We start from the raw sequence: 16435 nt of genomic DNA, 5'->3' as shown, positions 1-16435 counted from the left end.
AATCAACCTGGTACCCGGCGGAAGCAGCCAGCGGCTCAAGCAGCCCGTCTGGCACCCGGTGCACCGGCTGCTCTAGCAGCACCAGGGTGGGGAGTGACAGGTTTAATACTGTTACAGCTCTGCTGAACAGTGTTGCTGGAGCTGAAATAAAACTGCAGTGGCTGAAGCCAGCAACTCTGCTGGCTGGGTGAAGGATGTTCCAGCTGTACCGATCACTGCGTAGTTTCTAGAGATATATCTGTGTTTCTTCTCCCAGAGTATTCTGAAATAAGCTGCAGGGCAGCAGCAAGGAGCACAGGCGGCCAGCACAGCCCCAGTCCTAAGGGGAAAACCAGTCTGAACACGTGAAAGTCTGTGTGCATCTGCGTCTGAAGCAGACACTGAATTTTTCACTGCTTTCTTATGCCAGTGTGCCAGAGGAGCTGCCTATTCACTTGGCTCACCATAAGCACTAGGCGAGCCGCTGGGGCAGGCTGAGCACCGGCTTCTCGAGGGCTTGTTTTGGGAAACTGGTGGTGACCTTGCCTTTGCAGGTTGCACAGTTATTCATGCCTGCGGTATCTTCATTGCCCCCACCTCATGGTGCTTATGGATATGGCCTGGCACAGCTGTCTGTGGTACCGTTACCCTGGCTGAATGAGTATGCACAGTGTCTGGTTCTGCCAGAAACAGTTCAGAAAGCAAACAAGATGAGTATGTCTCATATTAACACATCATCAGTAACCAAGTATACAAAGGAAGATTATGGTGGCCTCGATGGAAATCATCTGAGTGAAGCCAAAGGTGCTTCTGAATTTCCATTTCTTCTTGTAAAGATATTATTTGCGAAAAAAAGTTGCATTTTAAGCATAAATTCTGCCTTGCTTTAGGGTTGGAGGATCCTGGGGGTTTTTTTGCTTGTTTGTTTCTTCTTGCATTGATTTCCTGGCTATTCCTGCTTGAAAGCTTTACTGGACGACTGAATCCTTTTGTCTTGCCTGCCAAATAAAGCAGATCATCACAAACAAACATTTAATGTATCATGTTTTGCAGGCAAACTGGAACAGAACTTGGATGCTTCGCTTCCTCTGAACTTGCTGCCAGATCCCATCGGCCATCATGTTCAAGCTATATGGCAAAAGCCTGCTTTGCAGAAATTCCATAGGAGCCTCACTGAAATATCTTTAATAAAAGATTGGGCCATACTCTGAGCAGTAACGTAAGTTGTGCTGCCTTCGTGCACAAAGATGTGGTGGTTCTGTCTCGTGGAGGATCCCACAAAGTTCAAAGGGATTATCTGGTGAGTAGAAAGGTTTGTGTGACCGGGTGTGCAAGGCTCAGCACTGATGTTAAATGCACCCTTTGTACACGATGTTTTATGCCCCAAGATGTATTCAAATGCAGATTGTAACAATAATCTGTCTTCTGCAACAAAAAAAAGGGACAAGAATTTGGATCAAAGGTATTTTTTGGACATAATTACTTACAATATTCCTCCTGACTCACTGAGTCAGAAACAAGGTTTTTCTGAGCACTCTGTGCCCCTGGCAGCTGGTTGTCCATCACATGAGTACAGACTGTAGTGCTGTTTCAGAATCTCTGCTCAGTGCTTGTTTCCCAGAAGACTGGGGCAAGGTGTTGGTGACCTTGAGGTATGACCTAGCCCCAAAAGCTGAGGTCTTTGGGTTGTCACAGTTTCTAAAGGGATATTGGAATGAGGTGCCTAAAAATGAACCTGTTTCAACTACAATGATCTGTAAAGTCTTCACGTTTGTCATTAGGCATTGTCCTGCTGTCAGTTGGGTCACTGCGATGTCTAAGCCTGCTCTCTCAGGCAGGTTTGCTCACTGCCTTTCCAGAGTAAAGAGGTCTTGCCCAGGTGTCTAGACCTGTCTGGAGGCCTAAGTGTATTTGACCTCATCCAGGTTTGCTTTTGTCTGTGGCTGGGCAGAGATGTGACCTGGGCAGCCCCATCTGCTAGTAAGTATTCTCAGCTCAGCTCTTGCTAAATGGGGTGTGCCTTCACAGCCGCAGCAGAGCTGGGCTACTAGCCATTGGTGTGGGCAGAAATCAGGCAGGCTCTAAGGCTTGGTGAGCTCAAATATGCTCTTGAGATTGCTTTTCATCCCAGAGCATACATACAAGGCATCACTCCACATTTGCAAAGGACATATACCTGCCTCCCCACTCAGTGCAGGGCTGAGGAGTTTGAGTTTTTAGGCCACTGGAATTTGAGTATGAGGCTGGTTCTTCAGAGGCAACATCTTTTCTTAGCTCTATCTCAAAGATTTGTGCAAATTCTCTAGATAAAATTTTGTGAGGCAAGTCTAACCACAACTCAGTAGAGGTCATGAAAGGGAGTGGGTAGGAAAGAAACCTGCTCCCCTCTGAACAGTCTATTTTAATCACATGTTGTGAAATAATGGGGCTTTAAATATGCCAGCCAAGTATTCTTAGAAGAATAGAACTATCTGCATGTTTTAACTTCAATAAGACTGGGGGTTTTTTCACCATTCTATAGGGAATCAAGCTGCTGCTTCATGAGGTGGATCTGTGGCAGTGTGTGTTTGTGCCCCAGATTCTCATTAGAGGGGGAGGAGTTGTGTAAGTGGCAGGAGGAGATCAAAATTCCCACTGTGCTGGGCTCACTCAGTAAAAATGGTGTCAGAGGAATGGACATGCCAAAGTAGGCTTAAATAAATAGAGCAGAGTCAATGGACCTGAATGACATATGGAAGGGTTACAGGAAGACAACAGTAATTTTAGTTGTGATTTAAGAGTTTAAAGGGGCAAGGGCAGATCAGGGGTAAAAACAATTTTCATCTGTATGTTACGAACAGCCGATTATTTTCATTGAAAGGTTTTTTCTTTTACTTCTGTTTTTCAATCCAGTCTTAGCTGTCTTGTGTGAAATCTGGCAGTCTGCGTAGGATCAGAGCTTGTTCCCACTGTAACCAGTGTAAAGGCTTCCATGGGCTTGTCAGCTTTCCAGGGTCTAGTCAACTTTGCAAATTTTTTATCAAGCAGATACACTTTTACAACAACTGATTCTAAATTATTGAAATTATTTCTTGGAAAAGATAAAATTTGTTAAGAAAAGAAACCCCCCTAAAATTTCCTAACAGATAGCACTCTGATGACCACTAGGGTCCTATTCCAAGCATAAAGGGAAGAACAATGTGGCATTTGATTTCCTGAGTGCTAAGAAACTAGCTAAGAACAAAAATTACTGTCCCTGTTTGGTTTGAAATGGAGCCATGCACAGGCTGTTGCTCCTGCATAATCTTTGTAGTCCTGCAGTGTTTTCCCACCATGCTTGCAGCCTTTGTACAGGCAGTGTGTGTGTGTGCATGTGTGTGCGTGTGTATCTATTTGGAACTTCCCACAGGGGTTCACACTGCTCACCTTCCCTGCACTCCTGATGTAAATACAGGTGGGCTGTAGGTCCTTTCTAAGAAAACAGGTTTGGTTTCACCAGGCACTTGAAAGAGTTCTGTTATGTCTGGAAAACAAGAGAGGAAAACTATAGTCTCACCTTCTGTTATTTTTTCATGTATGATAGCTTATATATGTGCACTCTAGTTTCTTGCTTTCTCAGAACTTGATGTAACAGTTACATTTTCATTGCTCAGATCCTCCACTCTTTTCTTTAAGCCTAAAAAAAGCTAGCTGTAAAGCAGCTGTATAGTGCTTTCACAGTGTTAGGGCACACCCAGAGAGGAGGTCTGATGGGCAAATGTAGCTGGTAAAAAGCCAGACTAACTTGAAGGAATTCCAAGTTAAACAGAGACTCTTCAACAAATTCCCATTGGGCTCTGAACTGGTTAGAGCAGGACGTGTGAAGGGCAAAATCATGTCTCAGCACTCAACAGGAGCAGAAGGTCTATAAACCCTGGAAAGTAGTTGCCATTTCTTGCTCTTTCCTTCCCATTTCTGGTCTGAAAATCAAGGCCCCAGTCTCCTGAGGAACAGAAAGATCACTGGAAATTCTCCTGGTGCACCTCAGTGGTGGTACTTTACTACAACTGATTCCAATTTTTTAATGTCCCCTGCAAAAACTAGAAAATGTTCACCTTCATTAAATATAAAATTTTTCAGAGAGACAGAAAGAGATACCAAAGAATGAGAGGAGGTGGGAAAGAGAATGTTGCTCACTTTTCCATTTGGGATTGGGATAGCTGAGTCTCACTGAGCTCTTCTGAGTCCTGCTTCTCTGCTTGGTAATGAAAAACAGGGCTGGAAACGATGGCTTGGCGATAGCAGCACTGCAGCTGGGAACTGCTCATTGCAAACAGCTTGTGCCAATATGGCGCTGCGGAAAAACCCTTCAGTACCTTTCAAGCATTCCTTATTTTCCTTCCCTCTTCTCCGCTTGCTCTTGCAGTCTGCTGCTGGGAGGCCTTGTGTGTCCTGCTTTGTGTTTGGCCTCCTACTCCTGGTCCTTGGCTCTTCTTTCAGCTTATTCCAAACAACCTTTCATGCCAATCTAATAAACACTAGACATCTAATTTTAGAGAAGGAATGATCCCAGATGCTTTTCTGATTTGTTCTGTAATACATTTTTCTTGAACAGAAGTTTTTTTCTTAATCTTCCAGAAGTGATATAGCACTTGGAAAAGCAGCCATGTCTGGGCCTCCCTTACCTGCTGTTTCTCATTTCCGTGAAGTGAATTATAAGTAAAATCACATGACAAGGTCTTTAATCACAATCTAAAGGTTAATACCAAGGGTTTATGCTCTGCACTTCCCTTAAAGCTTAGCAGAAATACTTGATTCCTATGCATGATACAATTGCTGTTCTATGCCAGCTATTGCCCGGTTATTACTGGCTTCATAATAAAGAATCACATGGTTGGAGATAAAGCTGAGCTGCGACATGGCAATGCATCTCTATGGAAGGGGAAGCCTTGATAGAAAGCCCTGTTTAATGATGTAAATATTCTCAAAATTTGCTTTAGGAGGCATTCTTGCTTTCTTTTTATCAGCCTGAGATAAACGTCTCCACACCTTATAAGGAGTTTGCCCAGGAACTAGTTCTCAGTGCAGTAAATATTTGCATGCTCCCAAGTAAAAGTGAGCTGGCGTTTGGCTGAGGCAGGGACAGAGCTGTGTGGTGTGCGGGGCTGCAGGTGTGACAGCGGGATGGTTCGGCTCTGCAAGCCTTTCAGTTCAGCTGGGCAAGAGAGCCCTGTTGGCCAGCGGGCACCGGTGTGGCCCACCTGTGGCTACCTGTGCTGTGTGACAAACAGCTCAGGGAGTCACCAGCTGGGCCAAGGTGGTGAAGCCCACTTTATTATGATATGACAATGTCAGTCTGTGACCAGCTGGACACACTGAACTCCTGGTAGTGAATGTAAGTGTAAACACCCTGCACAACTGGCCAATGACTCTATTATGTCTTTCGTGGAGATTTTTTTACCAGAAAACTGAAGACTATTCGCTTTGCCTTCCTCAAGGGAATTTGTTGCTGTGCATCTTTGATCTGCTCATTTGGAAATGTGATGTTCAAGATCAGTTGTCTCTAGGTAAGTCCGTATATGTGACTTCTGTAAGTATTTTCTATGCATATTTTAAAATCAGGAAGCAGGAAGAACATCTTTTTCTCCTCACACCCACTGCCCAACAACAGATTGAGAAAGACAGATGTACACACACACACTTACAGTCCGTTCCATACAGTGTTTCATCTCTGTCTCTCTAATATCAACAGTGCAAGGTTTTCTGTGACACAGAACAACTGTTTAATTACTAAAACTGTATTACTTCTGTATTTTTTAGCTCTGCCCACCCCATTGTAGATTAAAAAATTAAAGCCCCTGGCACAGGTCCCTCCTGGGCCTGGCCTGCTGTATCATAATAAGTTTGGCTGCTAAACGTGGTGGAAGAGCAGGGAAGAGTGTTGTAGCTCAGATAAGCCTGACAATGATTAGACAAGCAGTGCTGACCAGTATTACCCATCACACTATCTAATACTTCTTGGCTTTGCCTGCAGGACGTGAGGGAGATGTCCAGGATAGCTCTGAGGAGAGCAGCTCAAGCATTAGAAGCTGTAGCTGGGGGCTGATCACACCAAGTGACTGCCCTTGTTTGGGCACCTTAGCTAGTGCACTGGGAGCTAGTATGATCCGCTCTCCGTAGCATTGCCCTGTTTCTGTAGGCACACGTTTTTTTCTGCTTGCCCATTTGTCTCCATCCACCTGTTGTCTCTTACTTACACTGAAATTGCAAGCACTTTCAAGCAGGAATGGTCTTTAGTTCTGCTTATGCCTCACTAAACATAAAGGGATCCTAGACCCAAGGATGCCACTGCAATAGCCATAAATGTTCTTACTGGAAGTCACAGTTAAACAAAAGGTTTTAAATGTGTTTGTTGTGGTGTGATTGTCTGGCTTTGCTTCTAGATTCTGTATGAGCATAAGTCCTAACCTGCTACCGTGTTGTTTGAAAACAGACACCAGAGACCCTCTTGTTGCAGACTCCAAGAAAGTGCATTGCTCACTGTCTTGAAATGTGAAGCCATGATGGGAAAGTACAATGCAAGAGTTGTTTTGGTATTTTGCATGCTTCTGGTGATGAATACTTGGGGGTCTGCCTTACTTAATTGGGCTAAAGTGGAGTTCATCCCCATCAAGACTCCACAAGCCTTGCTGATAGTTTGTTGTTCCCTTTATTATTCCCTCTGAATAGCAAGATGCAGTAGTGACATAACACTGAAGTTTTAACTCCTTTGTACAGCAGTTTTTACTCCCCATCAGCAAAAAGTTTTAGAGCCACCACCAAGCAGAACATACCACTTTCATGTTCAGTGAAGGCAAAAGATTTCAGCAGCTGTGAAAAGCACACCCAGTCGGTATTTCATACGCAATATGAAATAGAGATAACTGTTATGATAGCCAATGCAATAGTGATAATGTAGATGAATGGGTTACAATCAACAGAAATGTATTCATAAATTGCTTTTTTGATGGTTATGCACATGCAACATATGTTGAATGCCAGTAACTGCTGAACGTCTAACCTCTACTTGTGCCCAAGATAACAAGACCTTTTGTAACGACTAACTCCCAGCAGCATGGAGAGTGCAATTTGAAGCTTGCCAGATCATGGGCTATATGTGTTGTTCAATCTTGTCAGACAGAAGTGTGAGGCTAAGATCTGACAAGAGTGATGATACCAAGCTAAATATTCCAACTGGGGGGGGGGGGGGGGGGGGGGCGGGGCGGGGGGGGGGGCGCAGGGCGGGGGGGACACACATCATGATTTTATAGCTATTTTATAGCTGTGTGGGATCTAATTGTATTTTTTTTGTCTCCTACCTGAACTCACACACGTAAGGATTACATTTTTGTTGTTGACTCCATCTTCTCAGCTGAACTTACAGCATCTGTGCAGAGTCCTTACAGCTTGATTCAAAATCAGCACAAAGTGATAAAATATTTTTTGAAAACTTTTTCTTTATTTTAATGCCTGTGGTGTCTTTTCACAGAGAATTTGCAATGATTTAGTAGCATCCTTATAACTAGCATGATCTAGTTAGCTTTGTAAAGAGATGTAATAAAAAGACAAAATTGCATAGTCTTGGGAAAAAGAAAACAGGGGCTTTCAAGTACACAGGAAGGCTGAGAAAATTCTGTTTCTTCCCCGTTATATCAGCTGGTTTAATGAGAGGTGTAACTTCTCCAAAACCTGTCTTGACTATAATCACCGCAACCTTACAGAACAAGACACATGTTCCAGAAGGATGTCTTGGAACATCCCTTCTTGCATTTCTTTCCAGAACTAGAATTTCCTGTTCCTTTGTTTATATGCAGTATCCCTGGGAATGAAAAAGCCTGACCTTCATTTACAAAATAGTCATTGATGAAGTGTCTGAGCAACAGTTAAAAAAAGAAAAAAGGTACAGTGCATGTAAAAGGTACAGTGCATACTTTGATGGCTAGTCAAACAACAAATCCAAAAGAGTCTGTCTTGCCAGGTATGTGTCATTCTAGTCTCACTCTGCTGTCACCCCAAAGGATCAGTTGGGTTTGTAAATGTACACAAATATCGGGGAGTGGCAGACTCTCTTGCAATATACAGCCCCTCTAACCTCTTTGTTCTCATTGCCTGTCAGCCAGAATCAACAGAGTATAACAAGCCCTTTCATTACATTCATTTTTCTCTTCCATTTCAGGGTCCTCTTTTTAAGCCTTTTTTGGTTTTGCTGTAATGTTAAGCTAATTCTATTGTAATTCAAAACGTTGACAGGCGTTATGCTTCCTCTGTAGGTTTAGAATTTGTGGGTGAATAGCGTGTCTCTGTACCACATTTAGCTTTGAGCTTTGCTGGAACAGACTGTTCCATCACGTCAATTTTTTTTTCTCCTAGACCTCACCTTTCTGCCCATATGAAATGCAAGCTGCTTGCTATTTCATATCTTGCTCCTGTATAATGAACTAATTCTCTTCCTACGCTGTCTTTCTTCTACTGTCACATCTTTTCTGCGCTGCTGTGATCCAAGCGGAAATGGCTATCTTTAAGCCAAGTGCTGTTCTTGATTGCTGCTGTGCGTTTAGGGTAACTATGATGCTCTAGTGGCCTGGGATCTCTGGAGGAGACCATGGAAGGAGATGGTCATGGCTCCCAGGGAACTGAGAGGCATTAGATCTGCATCCTATGTTTTGATGCCAAACTGTGGAAGGAGATTCTAGATGTTTCCTAATGTCTCTGTTTTCTTGTAAGCAGTAGCTGCAGTTGCCATGGATATGTGTTGTGATCTTGAATGGAAGGGGAAGTGGATGAGAAGGCACATGCCATGGCGCAGTCTGTGCGTTTAGACAGCAGTCGCTTCAGACTGCTGTAGCCAGTTAGACCCAGACCCAGCAACGTGAAGTCCAGACTTGTCTGCTGCATGGACGGAAAGAACATGGACAAACAGCAAAGAAGGACTGGCTGAACATGCTTTGTGAGTGCCAGCTGGCGGTGAACACAGCTCAGGAATCAGGGCTCAGCGGACCTGCTGCTCAGCAGCAACGTGCACAGCCCTTCCGTGACAGTACTGTGCTGGGAGCAGGCTCCGGTCAAACACCTGGAATCAGACTCAGCGTGTGCTGCAGCTGAAATGGAGAGCACAAATATGTAAAATGAAACAGCGCATCTGAATTTCCTCTGCTTATTCATAATTCTGTTCAGAGGGACAGAACTTTTTTCCTGGAAGAGGATCATCTTGAAACTTGGGTGGAAGAGAAGTGCATGTGCACTTTCCAAACCATCTCCAGATTCAAGTGCTGATGGGGCAAGTAGATAGCTGGGAATTTTATTTCTTGGCTGGCAAAAGGCAGACACCTGAGGGATAGCATAGGTAGTAGGGGTCTTGAAGAATTGCTTGTAAACCTGACTGCAAGGAGGTTTATCCAGCTGGCTAGACCATCAGAGGTGTATACATTACTACAGTTTTCCCAGTAGCACTGCGTTTTTCAGTGCTTAGTGCTCTTTTGTAACCATGTTTATAGCTGATTTTCTTAGAATAAAAAAATTTTCTCTGAGAGTGAGACCTGTGCATCTTTAGATATGTTTTCAGGCATTGAACAAGTGCTCGAGTGAATAGCCATGATTCTTTTCTTAACAGGTGTATTGATGTGCTAAGAGTTTAAGAGTTTTACTGTTTTCTCCACAATATGCATTCACATTTCTTTGTCTAATTTTTTGTCAAAGTACCTGCCTTGCCTATTCTCTTTGTGCTCTGAATTGGATCTGTGCTCTGAATCTCTGCAGGAAACACAGGTTTATACAGAGGAAGTTATTCATATAGGTGTTTCATGAGAATTAGGCTCACATTCATATTCTTTAAAATGAGAGGTTAAGGCTTTGGTGGTTTTATCTTCCCAAGCATTAAATGAAACATAAATTAAAAAGACTGCTGAAAATCCTATGGAGATTTTGCTCTTCACAGAAGAAAAAAATCTCCATAGGATTTTCAGTAGCCTTTTTATTTTCTTTCAATGGTGTTTGACGCCTTGTGAGAGATCCTGGCTTTGCTAAAATCAACAATGGGCTCCCAGTCTTCAGTGACAGTGAGGTTTACCCCTGCTGTGTTGGGATTTTTAGATGTTAGCTTGATAAACAGGTTGTGTAATTCTGAGTTGCCCAAACTCTTGTTACCACTTCAAGCTTCAGGTTTATATGTCTATCTTCTCTGCAGGTTTTTTTCTAAAGAAGTACAACTTCATGTCATGACAGCTGTGCCTTTTCCATCTCTGGACTCCTGTGGATGAGCAGTGAGGAACTGGCAGGAACATCCTGTGGCGGCTGGTAGGCTTTTTTTAATAGACTGTCTCCAGCTTCCCAGTACAGCCTTTAAAGTTGGGGGCACTTGGTCTGGAAAGCCTACCCTCAAGGCTTTGCTGAGATTTGTTCTTTCAGTGAGTGGGTACCATTTCACCTCTGAGACGTGCCTAGTGCCCATGATGGCTCCTTGCTTTGGAGGGTGTTGGCCCTGAGCCCTGGCCACTGGTGTCAGTGAGCCTGGCAGATTTCTCTGTTTTAACTTGGAATGGTGCCTCCTTTGGCACCAAGCATTACAAAAGACAATTTTCTGTTAGAGAAACAAGTTGTCCCTGGGACACTCTCCTGCAGCTGTGCTCGTGCTGATCTTTCTTTTCCTCTTCCATTACCATGGATATTTGGCAGGCCCTTGAAACTTCTGGGCACTCACTCCTCACCTATCCTGGAACACTACTTTTTAGGGTTGGGATGCTTTGGGAAGGACCAAAGCACTCAGGGGTCCTACAGATACCATGTGTCCCTGTGTCACTGTCCCTTCCTCCCCATGTCCCCAGTGTCTTCCCATGACACCCTCTCTCCCGTCTGTCCCAGTCCTTCCTGCATCCTGCCTACTACTTCTTCCTGACATGCTCTAGCCACTGCTGCAGCATCACCCGGGTCCCCCAATCCCACCAAGTCCCTGTGCCACTCTCAGCCATGCAAAGGTGATATTGAGGCTGGGCTCATCACCCACAGCAGTGAGTGCAGTCACAGCTGGGTCAGCACCTCCATATCACCACCCCGTCCTAGAGTCAAGGACCCTAGTGTCTGGAAAGGCTGAGGACCCGGGCAACTGGGGTACTGCTGACTCATGGAGACTCCCAGGACGGAGGCATTTGGGAATGCCAGGGACCCCACCATCTGGGGCACCCATGAACCCACAGGGAACCAGGTGTCTAAGAGACCCACCGACCTGTGCACAGCCCAGGGACCCAGTCATCTGGGGGCACCCGTTCCACCCCTGGATTTGTGCAGCTCATTTTTCACAGTGTATCTTTTTATAGAAAAAACTTGATATTGCAAAGAAAAAAAGGGATATTAGTAAATACTGAGTTGAAGAATGTTTCTGTGTGCCTCATACAGTATATATTTCAATTGACTCACTGCATTCAGTAACAAGTTTTGCCAGCAAATGGACAAAAATCTTCTATGTGAAATAGTTCAGTTCTAATAGTTAAAGATCTGTCATGTTTCCATCAGATGAACCGTTATTGAATTAGGCAAGGATATATGCACTGCAGTATTTAATATATAATGAAACTCTTTCGATGACGATGTGAGCTGAGATTAAGACTGCTAATGTAATCACTGACAGCAGAGTCTCTGTGTATGGAAAATAGTGCTTTTGCATTGAAACTTTCACTGCTGCTAATTTTCCCATGAGGTTATTATACATGCAGGGATCCAAAAAAGGCCATTTTCCTGGAGGCAGAAATGAAACTGGAAAAGCTTTAAAGGCTGCTGGGCAGAGCACTGTGGGTCTGACTTTGCTGACAGAAAAAAAACCCTGACTTCGGAAGGAAGCACAGTCTGTGACTTTTTATTGGAAAAATCAGTCAGGTGGAAAACTCTTGATCAGTCATGCCCTAGCATTGCCTCAATTGGATCCGACCATCTTATTTCCCAACTCCCAGTACCAGTTTCAGGTGTTTGGGGGGAGAATGGTGGTTCCTTGCTGGGAAATGGATGACCGTCATGGTGTTGCTGAGGTGGGTGGTCCTCTGCCCCCAGCAAACTGATGGCTTCTTAAAATTACTGCAGATTTCTCCAGAACAGATTGTATGGTTTCGTACGAGTACTGCATCTGCTTAATGTTAAATAAATTTTGTGTGTACCTCTGTCAGGAGACAGAAAAAATAAACAGGCCCTAAGCAGGCAGAAGGCTATATTTAGGTCTAGGCTGAGCATGCCCTCTGCCTGCCACATGCAAAAAAACCAAACAAAATGCCTCTTCATTTCCTGCTGGAAAGTTATATATAGTTTTTTCTTCATTGTGTTTTAAAACTTTCAAACATGGATACAGTCTAGTGTCAGGCAGCTACATGGTCCTTCCTCTGTGACAGCCCCAGGAGCACACGGTGTTACTTCCATGCTGTCTATTGCCATAGGGCACTACCATGCCCAGGGAGTTGCCTGATGGCCGGGGCTGCCCCCAGGCTTCCCTGGGCCCTGGCTGGGGTGGTAGGACAGACCCTGGCTGTAATGCCCTGCCAGCCCCGGGGGGGTCCCCCGCAGCTCCTGGCGCAGTGCCCTGACACATGCGGTGTCCAGTCCACTGTAAGACCCCTTTCAGCATTTCAGCTGCTAGGAAAGATTAATCCACAAGCCTTAGGCTAAAGGGGAACACAGAGGACTTTTCTGATTCCTGCTTAATGATTTTTCACCAAGAGCATAAGACTCCCTTTTTAAATAGGCATCATGTCTTGGGTACAAAGCCTGTGGAGCGTGTCTGTGTTGCAGTGGAGTAAAGAAGTTCCTCAGTCAATTTTAAGTGAAGTGTGTTGGACATCACAGAGGAATCTAGCCATGGGACTCAGCATGGGCTAAATTTACCCTGCTTCTCTGCACTGTGGCCATAGTCTAGTTTAGAGGTTTGAAAAATGGTCTGCAGGTCTGAAAGCTTCAGGAACAGCCTGGCATTAATCCCAGGTTCAAATAGGAAGCAAAGAGTGCCAAGAGACATTGGAAAAAGAAAAAGAGCTGCTTGCCACCAGCACTTAGAGGTCTTTAGCTCTTCAAGAGGAGATTTGACCTCCTGATGAGAGCAGAATTTCATAAACTGCTTTCCAGTTTTACAATTGCATGGCCAGGCAGGATCTTTTGTTCCCAGCACTTCTGAAGTTGCTAAAAAAATGCCAGTTATTGAAAGCCTGGGGGTTTTCTCCCCTTTTGCCAAGACAGACTCTTGTAAGCAATGCTGAGCCTAGGTACACTGCTCTATCAGGAATGAAACTGCAGCTTATCATGAAATGGAGAATCACAGCATACACCTTTCTGGGGAAGACAGTTGGAGAGATAGGGGAGCAACTAATTTTCTTTTAAAGCTTTTTTAGAGCAGTCTGTCATCTCTGATTTTCCTTTCTATATATTGCTTCCTTCCATGTGCAGACTATGCATAGATATAACTGGAGAACCACCAACTCCATGAGCCCAAACTGTTTTGAAACACATAGCGTGAAAGGCAGGTTGCTCAGGTCCCACTTAATGCCTAACACAAAGGAATGCTTCATGACCTGCTGTTTCAGGAAAGGATAATTCTATATTAAAACTTTCAGTACATGATTATGACTCACTGGGTCATCTGTGTTTTGAATGTAGCAGATTCTGTTGTGTGGGTACATACGTGGTGTATATATCAGTGAGAAAAAGCTAGGGTTGACTATCTAACTACTTCCACGTCTCTTGTCTACAAACTAGACATCTTTATAGTTGCTTTACCTGACGCTAAGAATGCAGTAAATACTGGATGGTGGAATTGGGAGCTTTCTACACAGCCCATTGGGGAAGTGACAAAGAGGTTTTGTGCAACCAAATGCTTATTTCTGGTACCCAGAAGAATGCAAGTCTCCTAGCTGAACTGCAAATTCAAAACAGACTATGAATGACCAAGGGGATGATAAAATTTCTTTAGCTAGCCAGGTAAAACACCCAGGTCTTTGGTCCCGGTCTGTGGTAAAAATGCTGCTTCGATTCAATTGTCACGTAAATGGGTATAAATCAGGAATATCTCATGTAAATCTTACATCTGTGCTTTGCCTTCTGGTAGGTCTCATGGGCTCAACAGTGATGTGATCTAATTTAAACTGTCATTGAGTATTTATTCAGAACAAGTTTTACAAGAGTACTCTAGAGCACTTCTCTATTTGAAAGGAGAAGGTAGGTTAAAAGAAAGGTAATTTACAAGGAAAAGTCAAGGCAAGAACACTCAGCATGAGAGCCTGGTTAGACACGTGGCAGTGTTTAATCCTTACTGTTACTAATCCTGCAGGCCAGGCTTCCCACGCTGGGAGCTTTTCCGTTTTTGCTCCTGGACGTACTGACTACTTACAGGACAGAGAAGCCCCAATATCTTAGTTTTGTGTTGGCTTAATAGGAACAGTGTAAAGGACAAGATGCAGCATATGTTAAAAGAATATGCCTGTGGGCTCCATATGTCATGCAGCTGGAAGGCTGCTGCCTTGTAAAAGTAATAAGTAATATGGCCAAGAGACAACCGTTACGATCAGGCATATGGGCAGCCAAGTGAATAGTGCTGCCAGGAGGAATGCCTACAGTGCAGCAGTTGGGAAATACTGATTAAGAAGTCCTAAAGTGGCTGCTTGCCCCTGACGAGACATTTCTGCTGAAGCAGGCATCTTTCCAGGCTGATAGTTTCTAAATGTGCTTTCAGGCTTGTGCATTTTGGATGCATTTAGCTGAAGCTGGTTTGTTCGTCCTATCTATATCTGCAATACCTCCTATCATACCCATCATTTCATCTTATCATCACTCTCCTGGGAATCTTCAGTTCCTCAACAGAACTGGCTGGAAACTGCCCCCCCCTCATGCATCATTTCCTGAAGAATTCAATCATCAGCTTAGCAGGAAAGGCTGAAAGCCAAAAGCAACAAATAAGCTAAGCTTTATTTTGGTAAAGGGAACACTAAATGTATCTGCTGCTTTTCTTCTTTTGTCTTGCTTTTACTCCTCATCCTCATTGTATGTGAAAGGTGAGGACGAAATTTGCCTCTGTCAGACACTGCATGCCGTTAAAAAAAGACATGTGTCTTGTAAGATGTTTTGTGGTGTGTTTGATAAGGGTTTTTATATTATAGTTAAGAATATATTCGTGTCAAATTGCTGGCGATCTGATCAAAGCTATCACTTTGCAATCTTTTGCTTTTCTATGTTTTTTTTCCCATTACAGTCCCAATACGTTGTTGCTCAGAAGTTTTATTTCTTATTTTAAATAAGCTCTTGGTACAGTAGTACCAGCAACCTAAAAATAAAGCAAGTTGTTATGCAAGGGTCAACAATGAATATATGATCTATTTATTGCATTTAGCCAGTATTAGAGCTTTATCACAGTAATATTTGATTGTTGTGAGAAAAGTAATATAATGTTTAAGATTAAATGGAAAACAGAACTGAATAACATTGCTGTTTCTACAAAACCATGTCTACTTCAAAATAGCCTTGTGATCTTGACTGCATCTCGTTCAGCACAGTCATGTTCTTGATGCATAATACCGCTGTTGGCTCCTCAGGGTTATTTTGTTGCACTCAAGAGTAGTGGTGCTAGCCCCTGGATACCAGAAGTGTCTGTGAATAATTTTGTTGTGTATGTGGCCTTTTCAGGTCTCCAGTTAAGAGAACTGTTAAATCTACAGGATACTCTTAGCCATTGACAGCTACAGGACATTGTCCTGATCAGAAGAGGCAAGTTCAGAATATGGTTGTTTTTGCTGCTGTTGTTCTTGATTAAACTTCCTTATGGTAATCATGTCAAATGTCACTATGTGAAGAAGGTGAAGGAGCTGATGAAGTTAAATTCTGAAATTGCTTTGTCATCACAGAAGGGTAGAGTCACTGCAAATGTTCTTCATGAAAAACAAATGGAAGGCCTGTGTTTCTTCTCCCTGGTTTTGCTTGAGGTGGAGTAAATCCACTTGCATGGTGGCAGACATGAGAGAAGGACAAGAACCCTGGCCAACAACCCCAGAGAAAATGTATACCAACACTTAAAAATTAAATAGTTGAGAGTTGGTTCCTGCTTGAGGAGACTTAAGACTGGAACTTAGTGACAAATGGTTGTGAAAGCCACTGTTTCCCCAAGCAGCGACGATGGCCTGCTTTACTTTGTCTTTACTGACATTTACCTGTTTGGGTTTGTCAAGTGTCTGAATGACACTACAGCAGACAACTGCTAGTGTCTTCTACTCTGTGCAAAAATCTTTTCCTCTTCAACTCCTGAGTTTCAGAGTGAAGCTTTTCTAAGCTAAGAGCACAGAGTTCTAAAGAACTGTATGTATGTTAGTGTGTATATCAATACACACACATACACATAGAAAAATATATACATATATAACACAAACTCATCTTTTATTAATATTCTGGTACCTGTGAATGCTGATGATACAGGAAGATGTAATATGACCTTATAAAAATCATTTAT

At 43.4% G+C, this 16435-nt stretch overlaps 1 protein-coding gene across 1 annotated transcript in view; it reads left to right on the top strand.

Moving 5' to 3' along the window:
* Positions 1–7162, top strand: part of PLCL1 (phospholipase C like 1 (inactive)) — a 228928-nt gene extending 221766 nt beyond the window's left edge. The window contains exon 6 of the mRNA XM_055718758.1: positions 1033–7162. Coding sequence (XP_055574733.1) covers positions 1033–1071 — 39 coding nt within the window. The 3' untranslated portion in view covers positions 1072–7162. The remainder of the gene's footprint in view (positions 1–1032) is intronic.
* The last annotated feature ends 9273 nt before the right edge of the window (positions 7163–16435 follow it).

This window comes from Falco cherrug, chromosome 8 (assembly GCF_023634085.1).
Source record: "Falco cherrug isolate bFalChe1 chromosome 8, bFalChe1.pri, whole genome shotgun sequence".
Lineage (NCBI taxonomy): Eukaryota > Metazoa > Chordata > Aves > Falconiformes > Falconidae > Falco > Falco cherrug.
The sequence above is the reverse complement of the archived record's forward strand: the minus strand, read 5'-3'. Positions and strand labels throughout refer to the sequence as shown.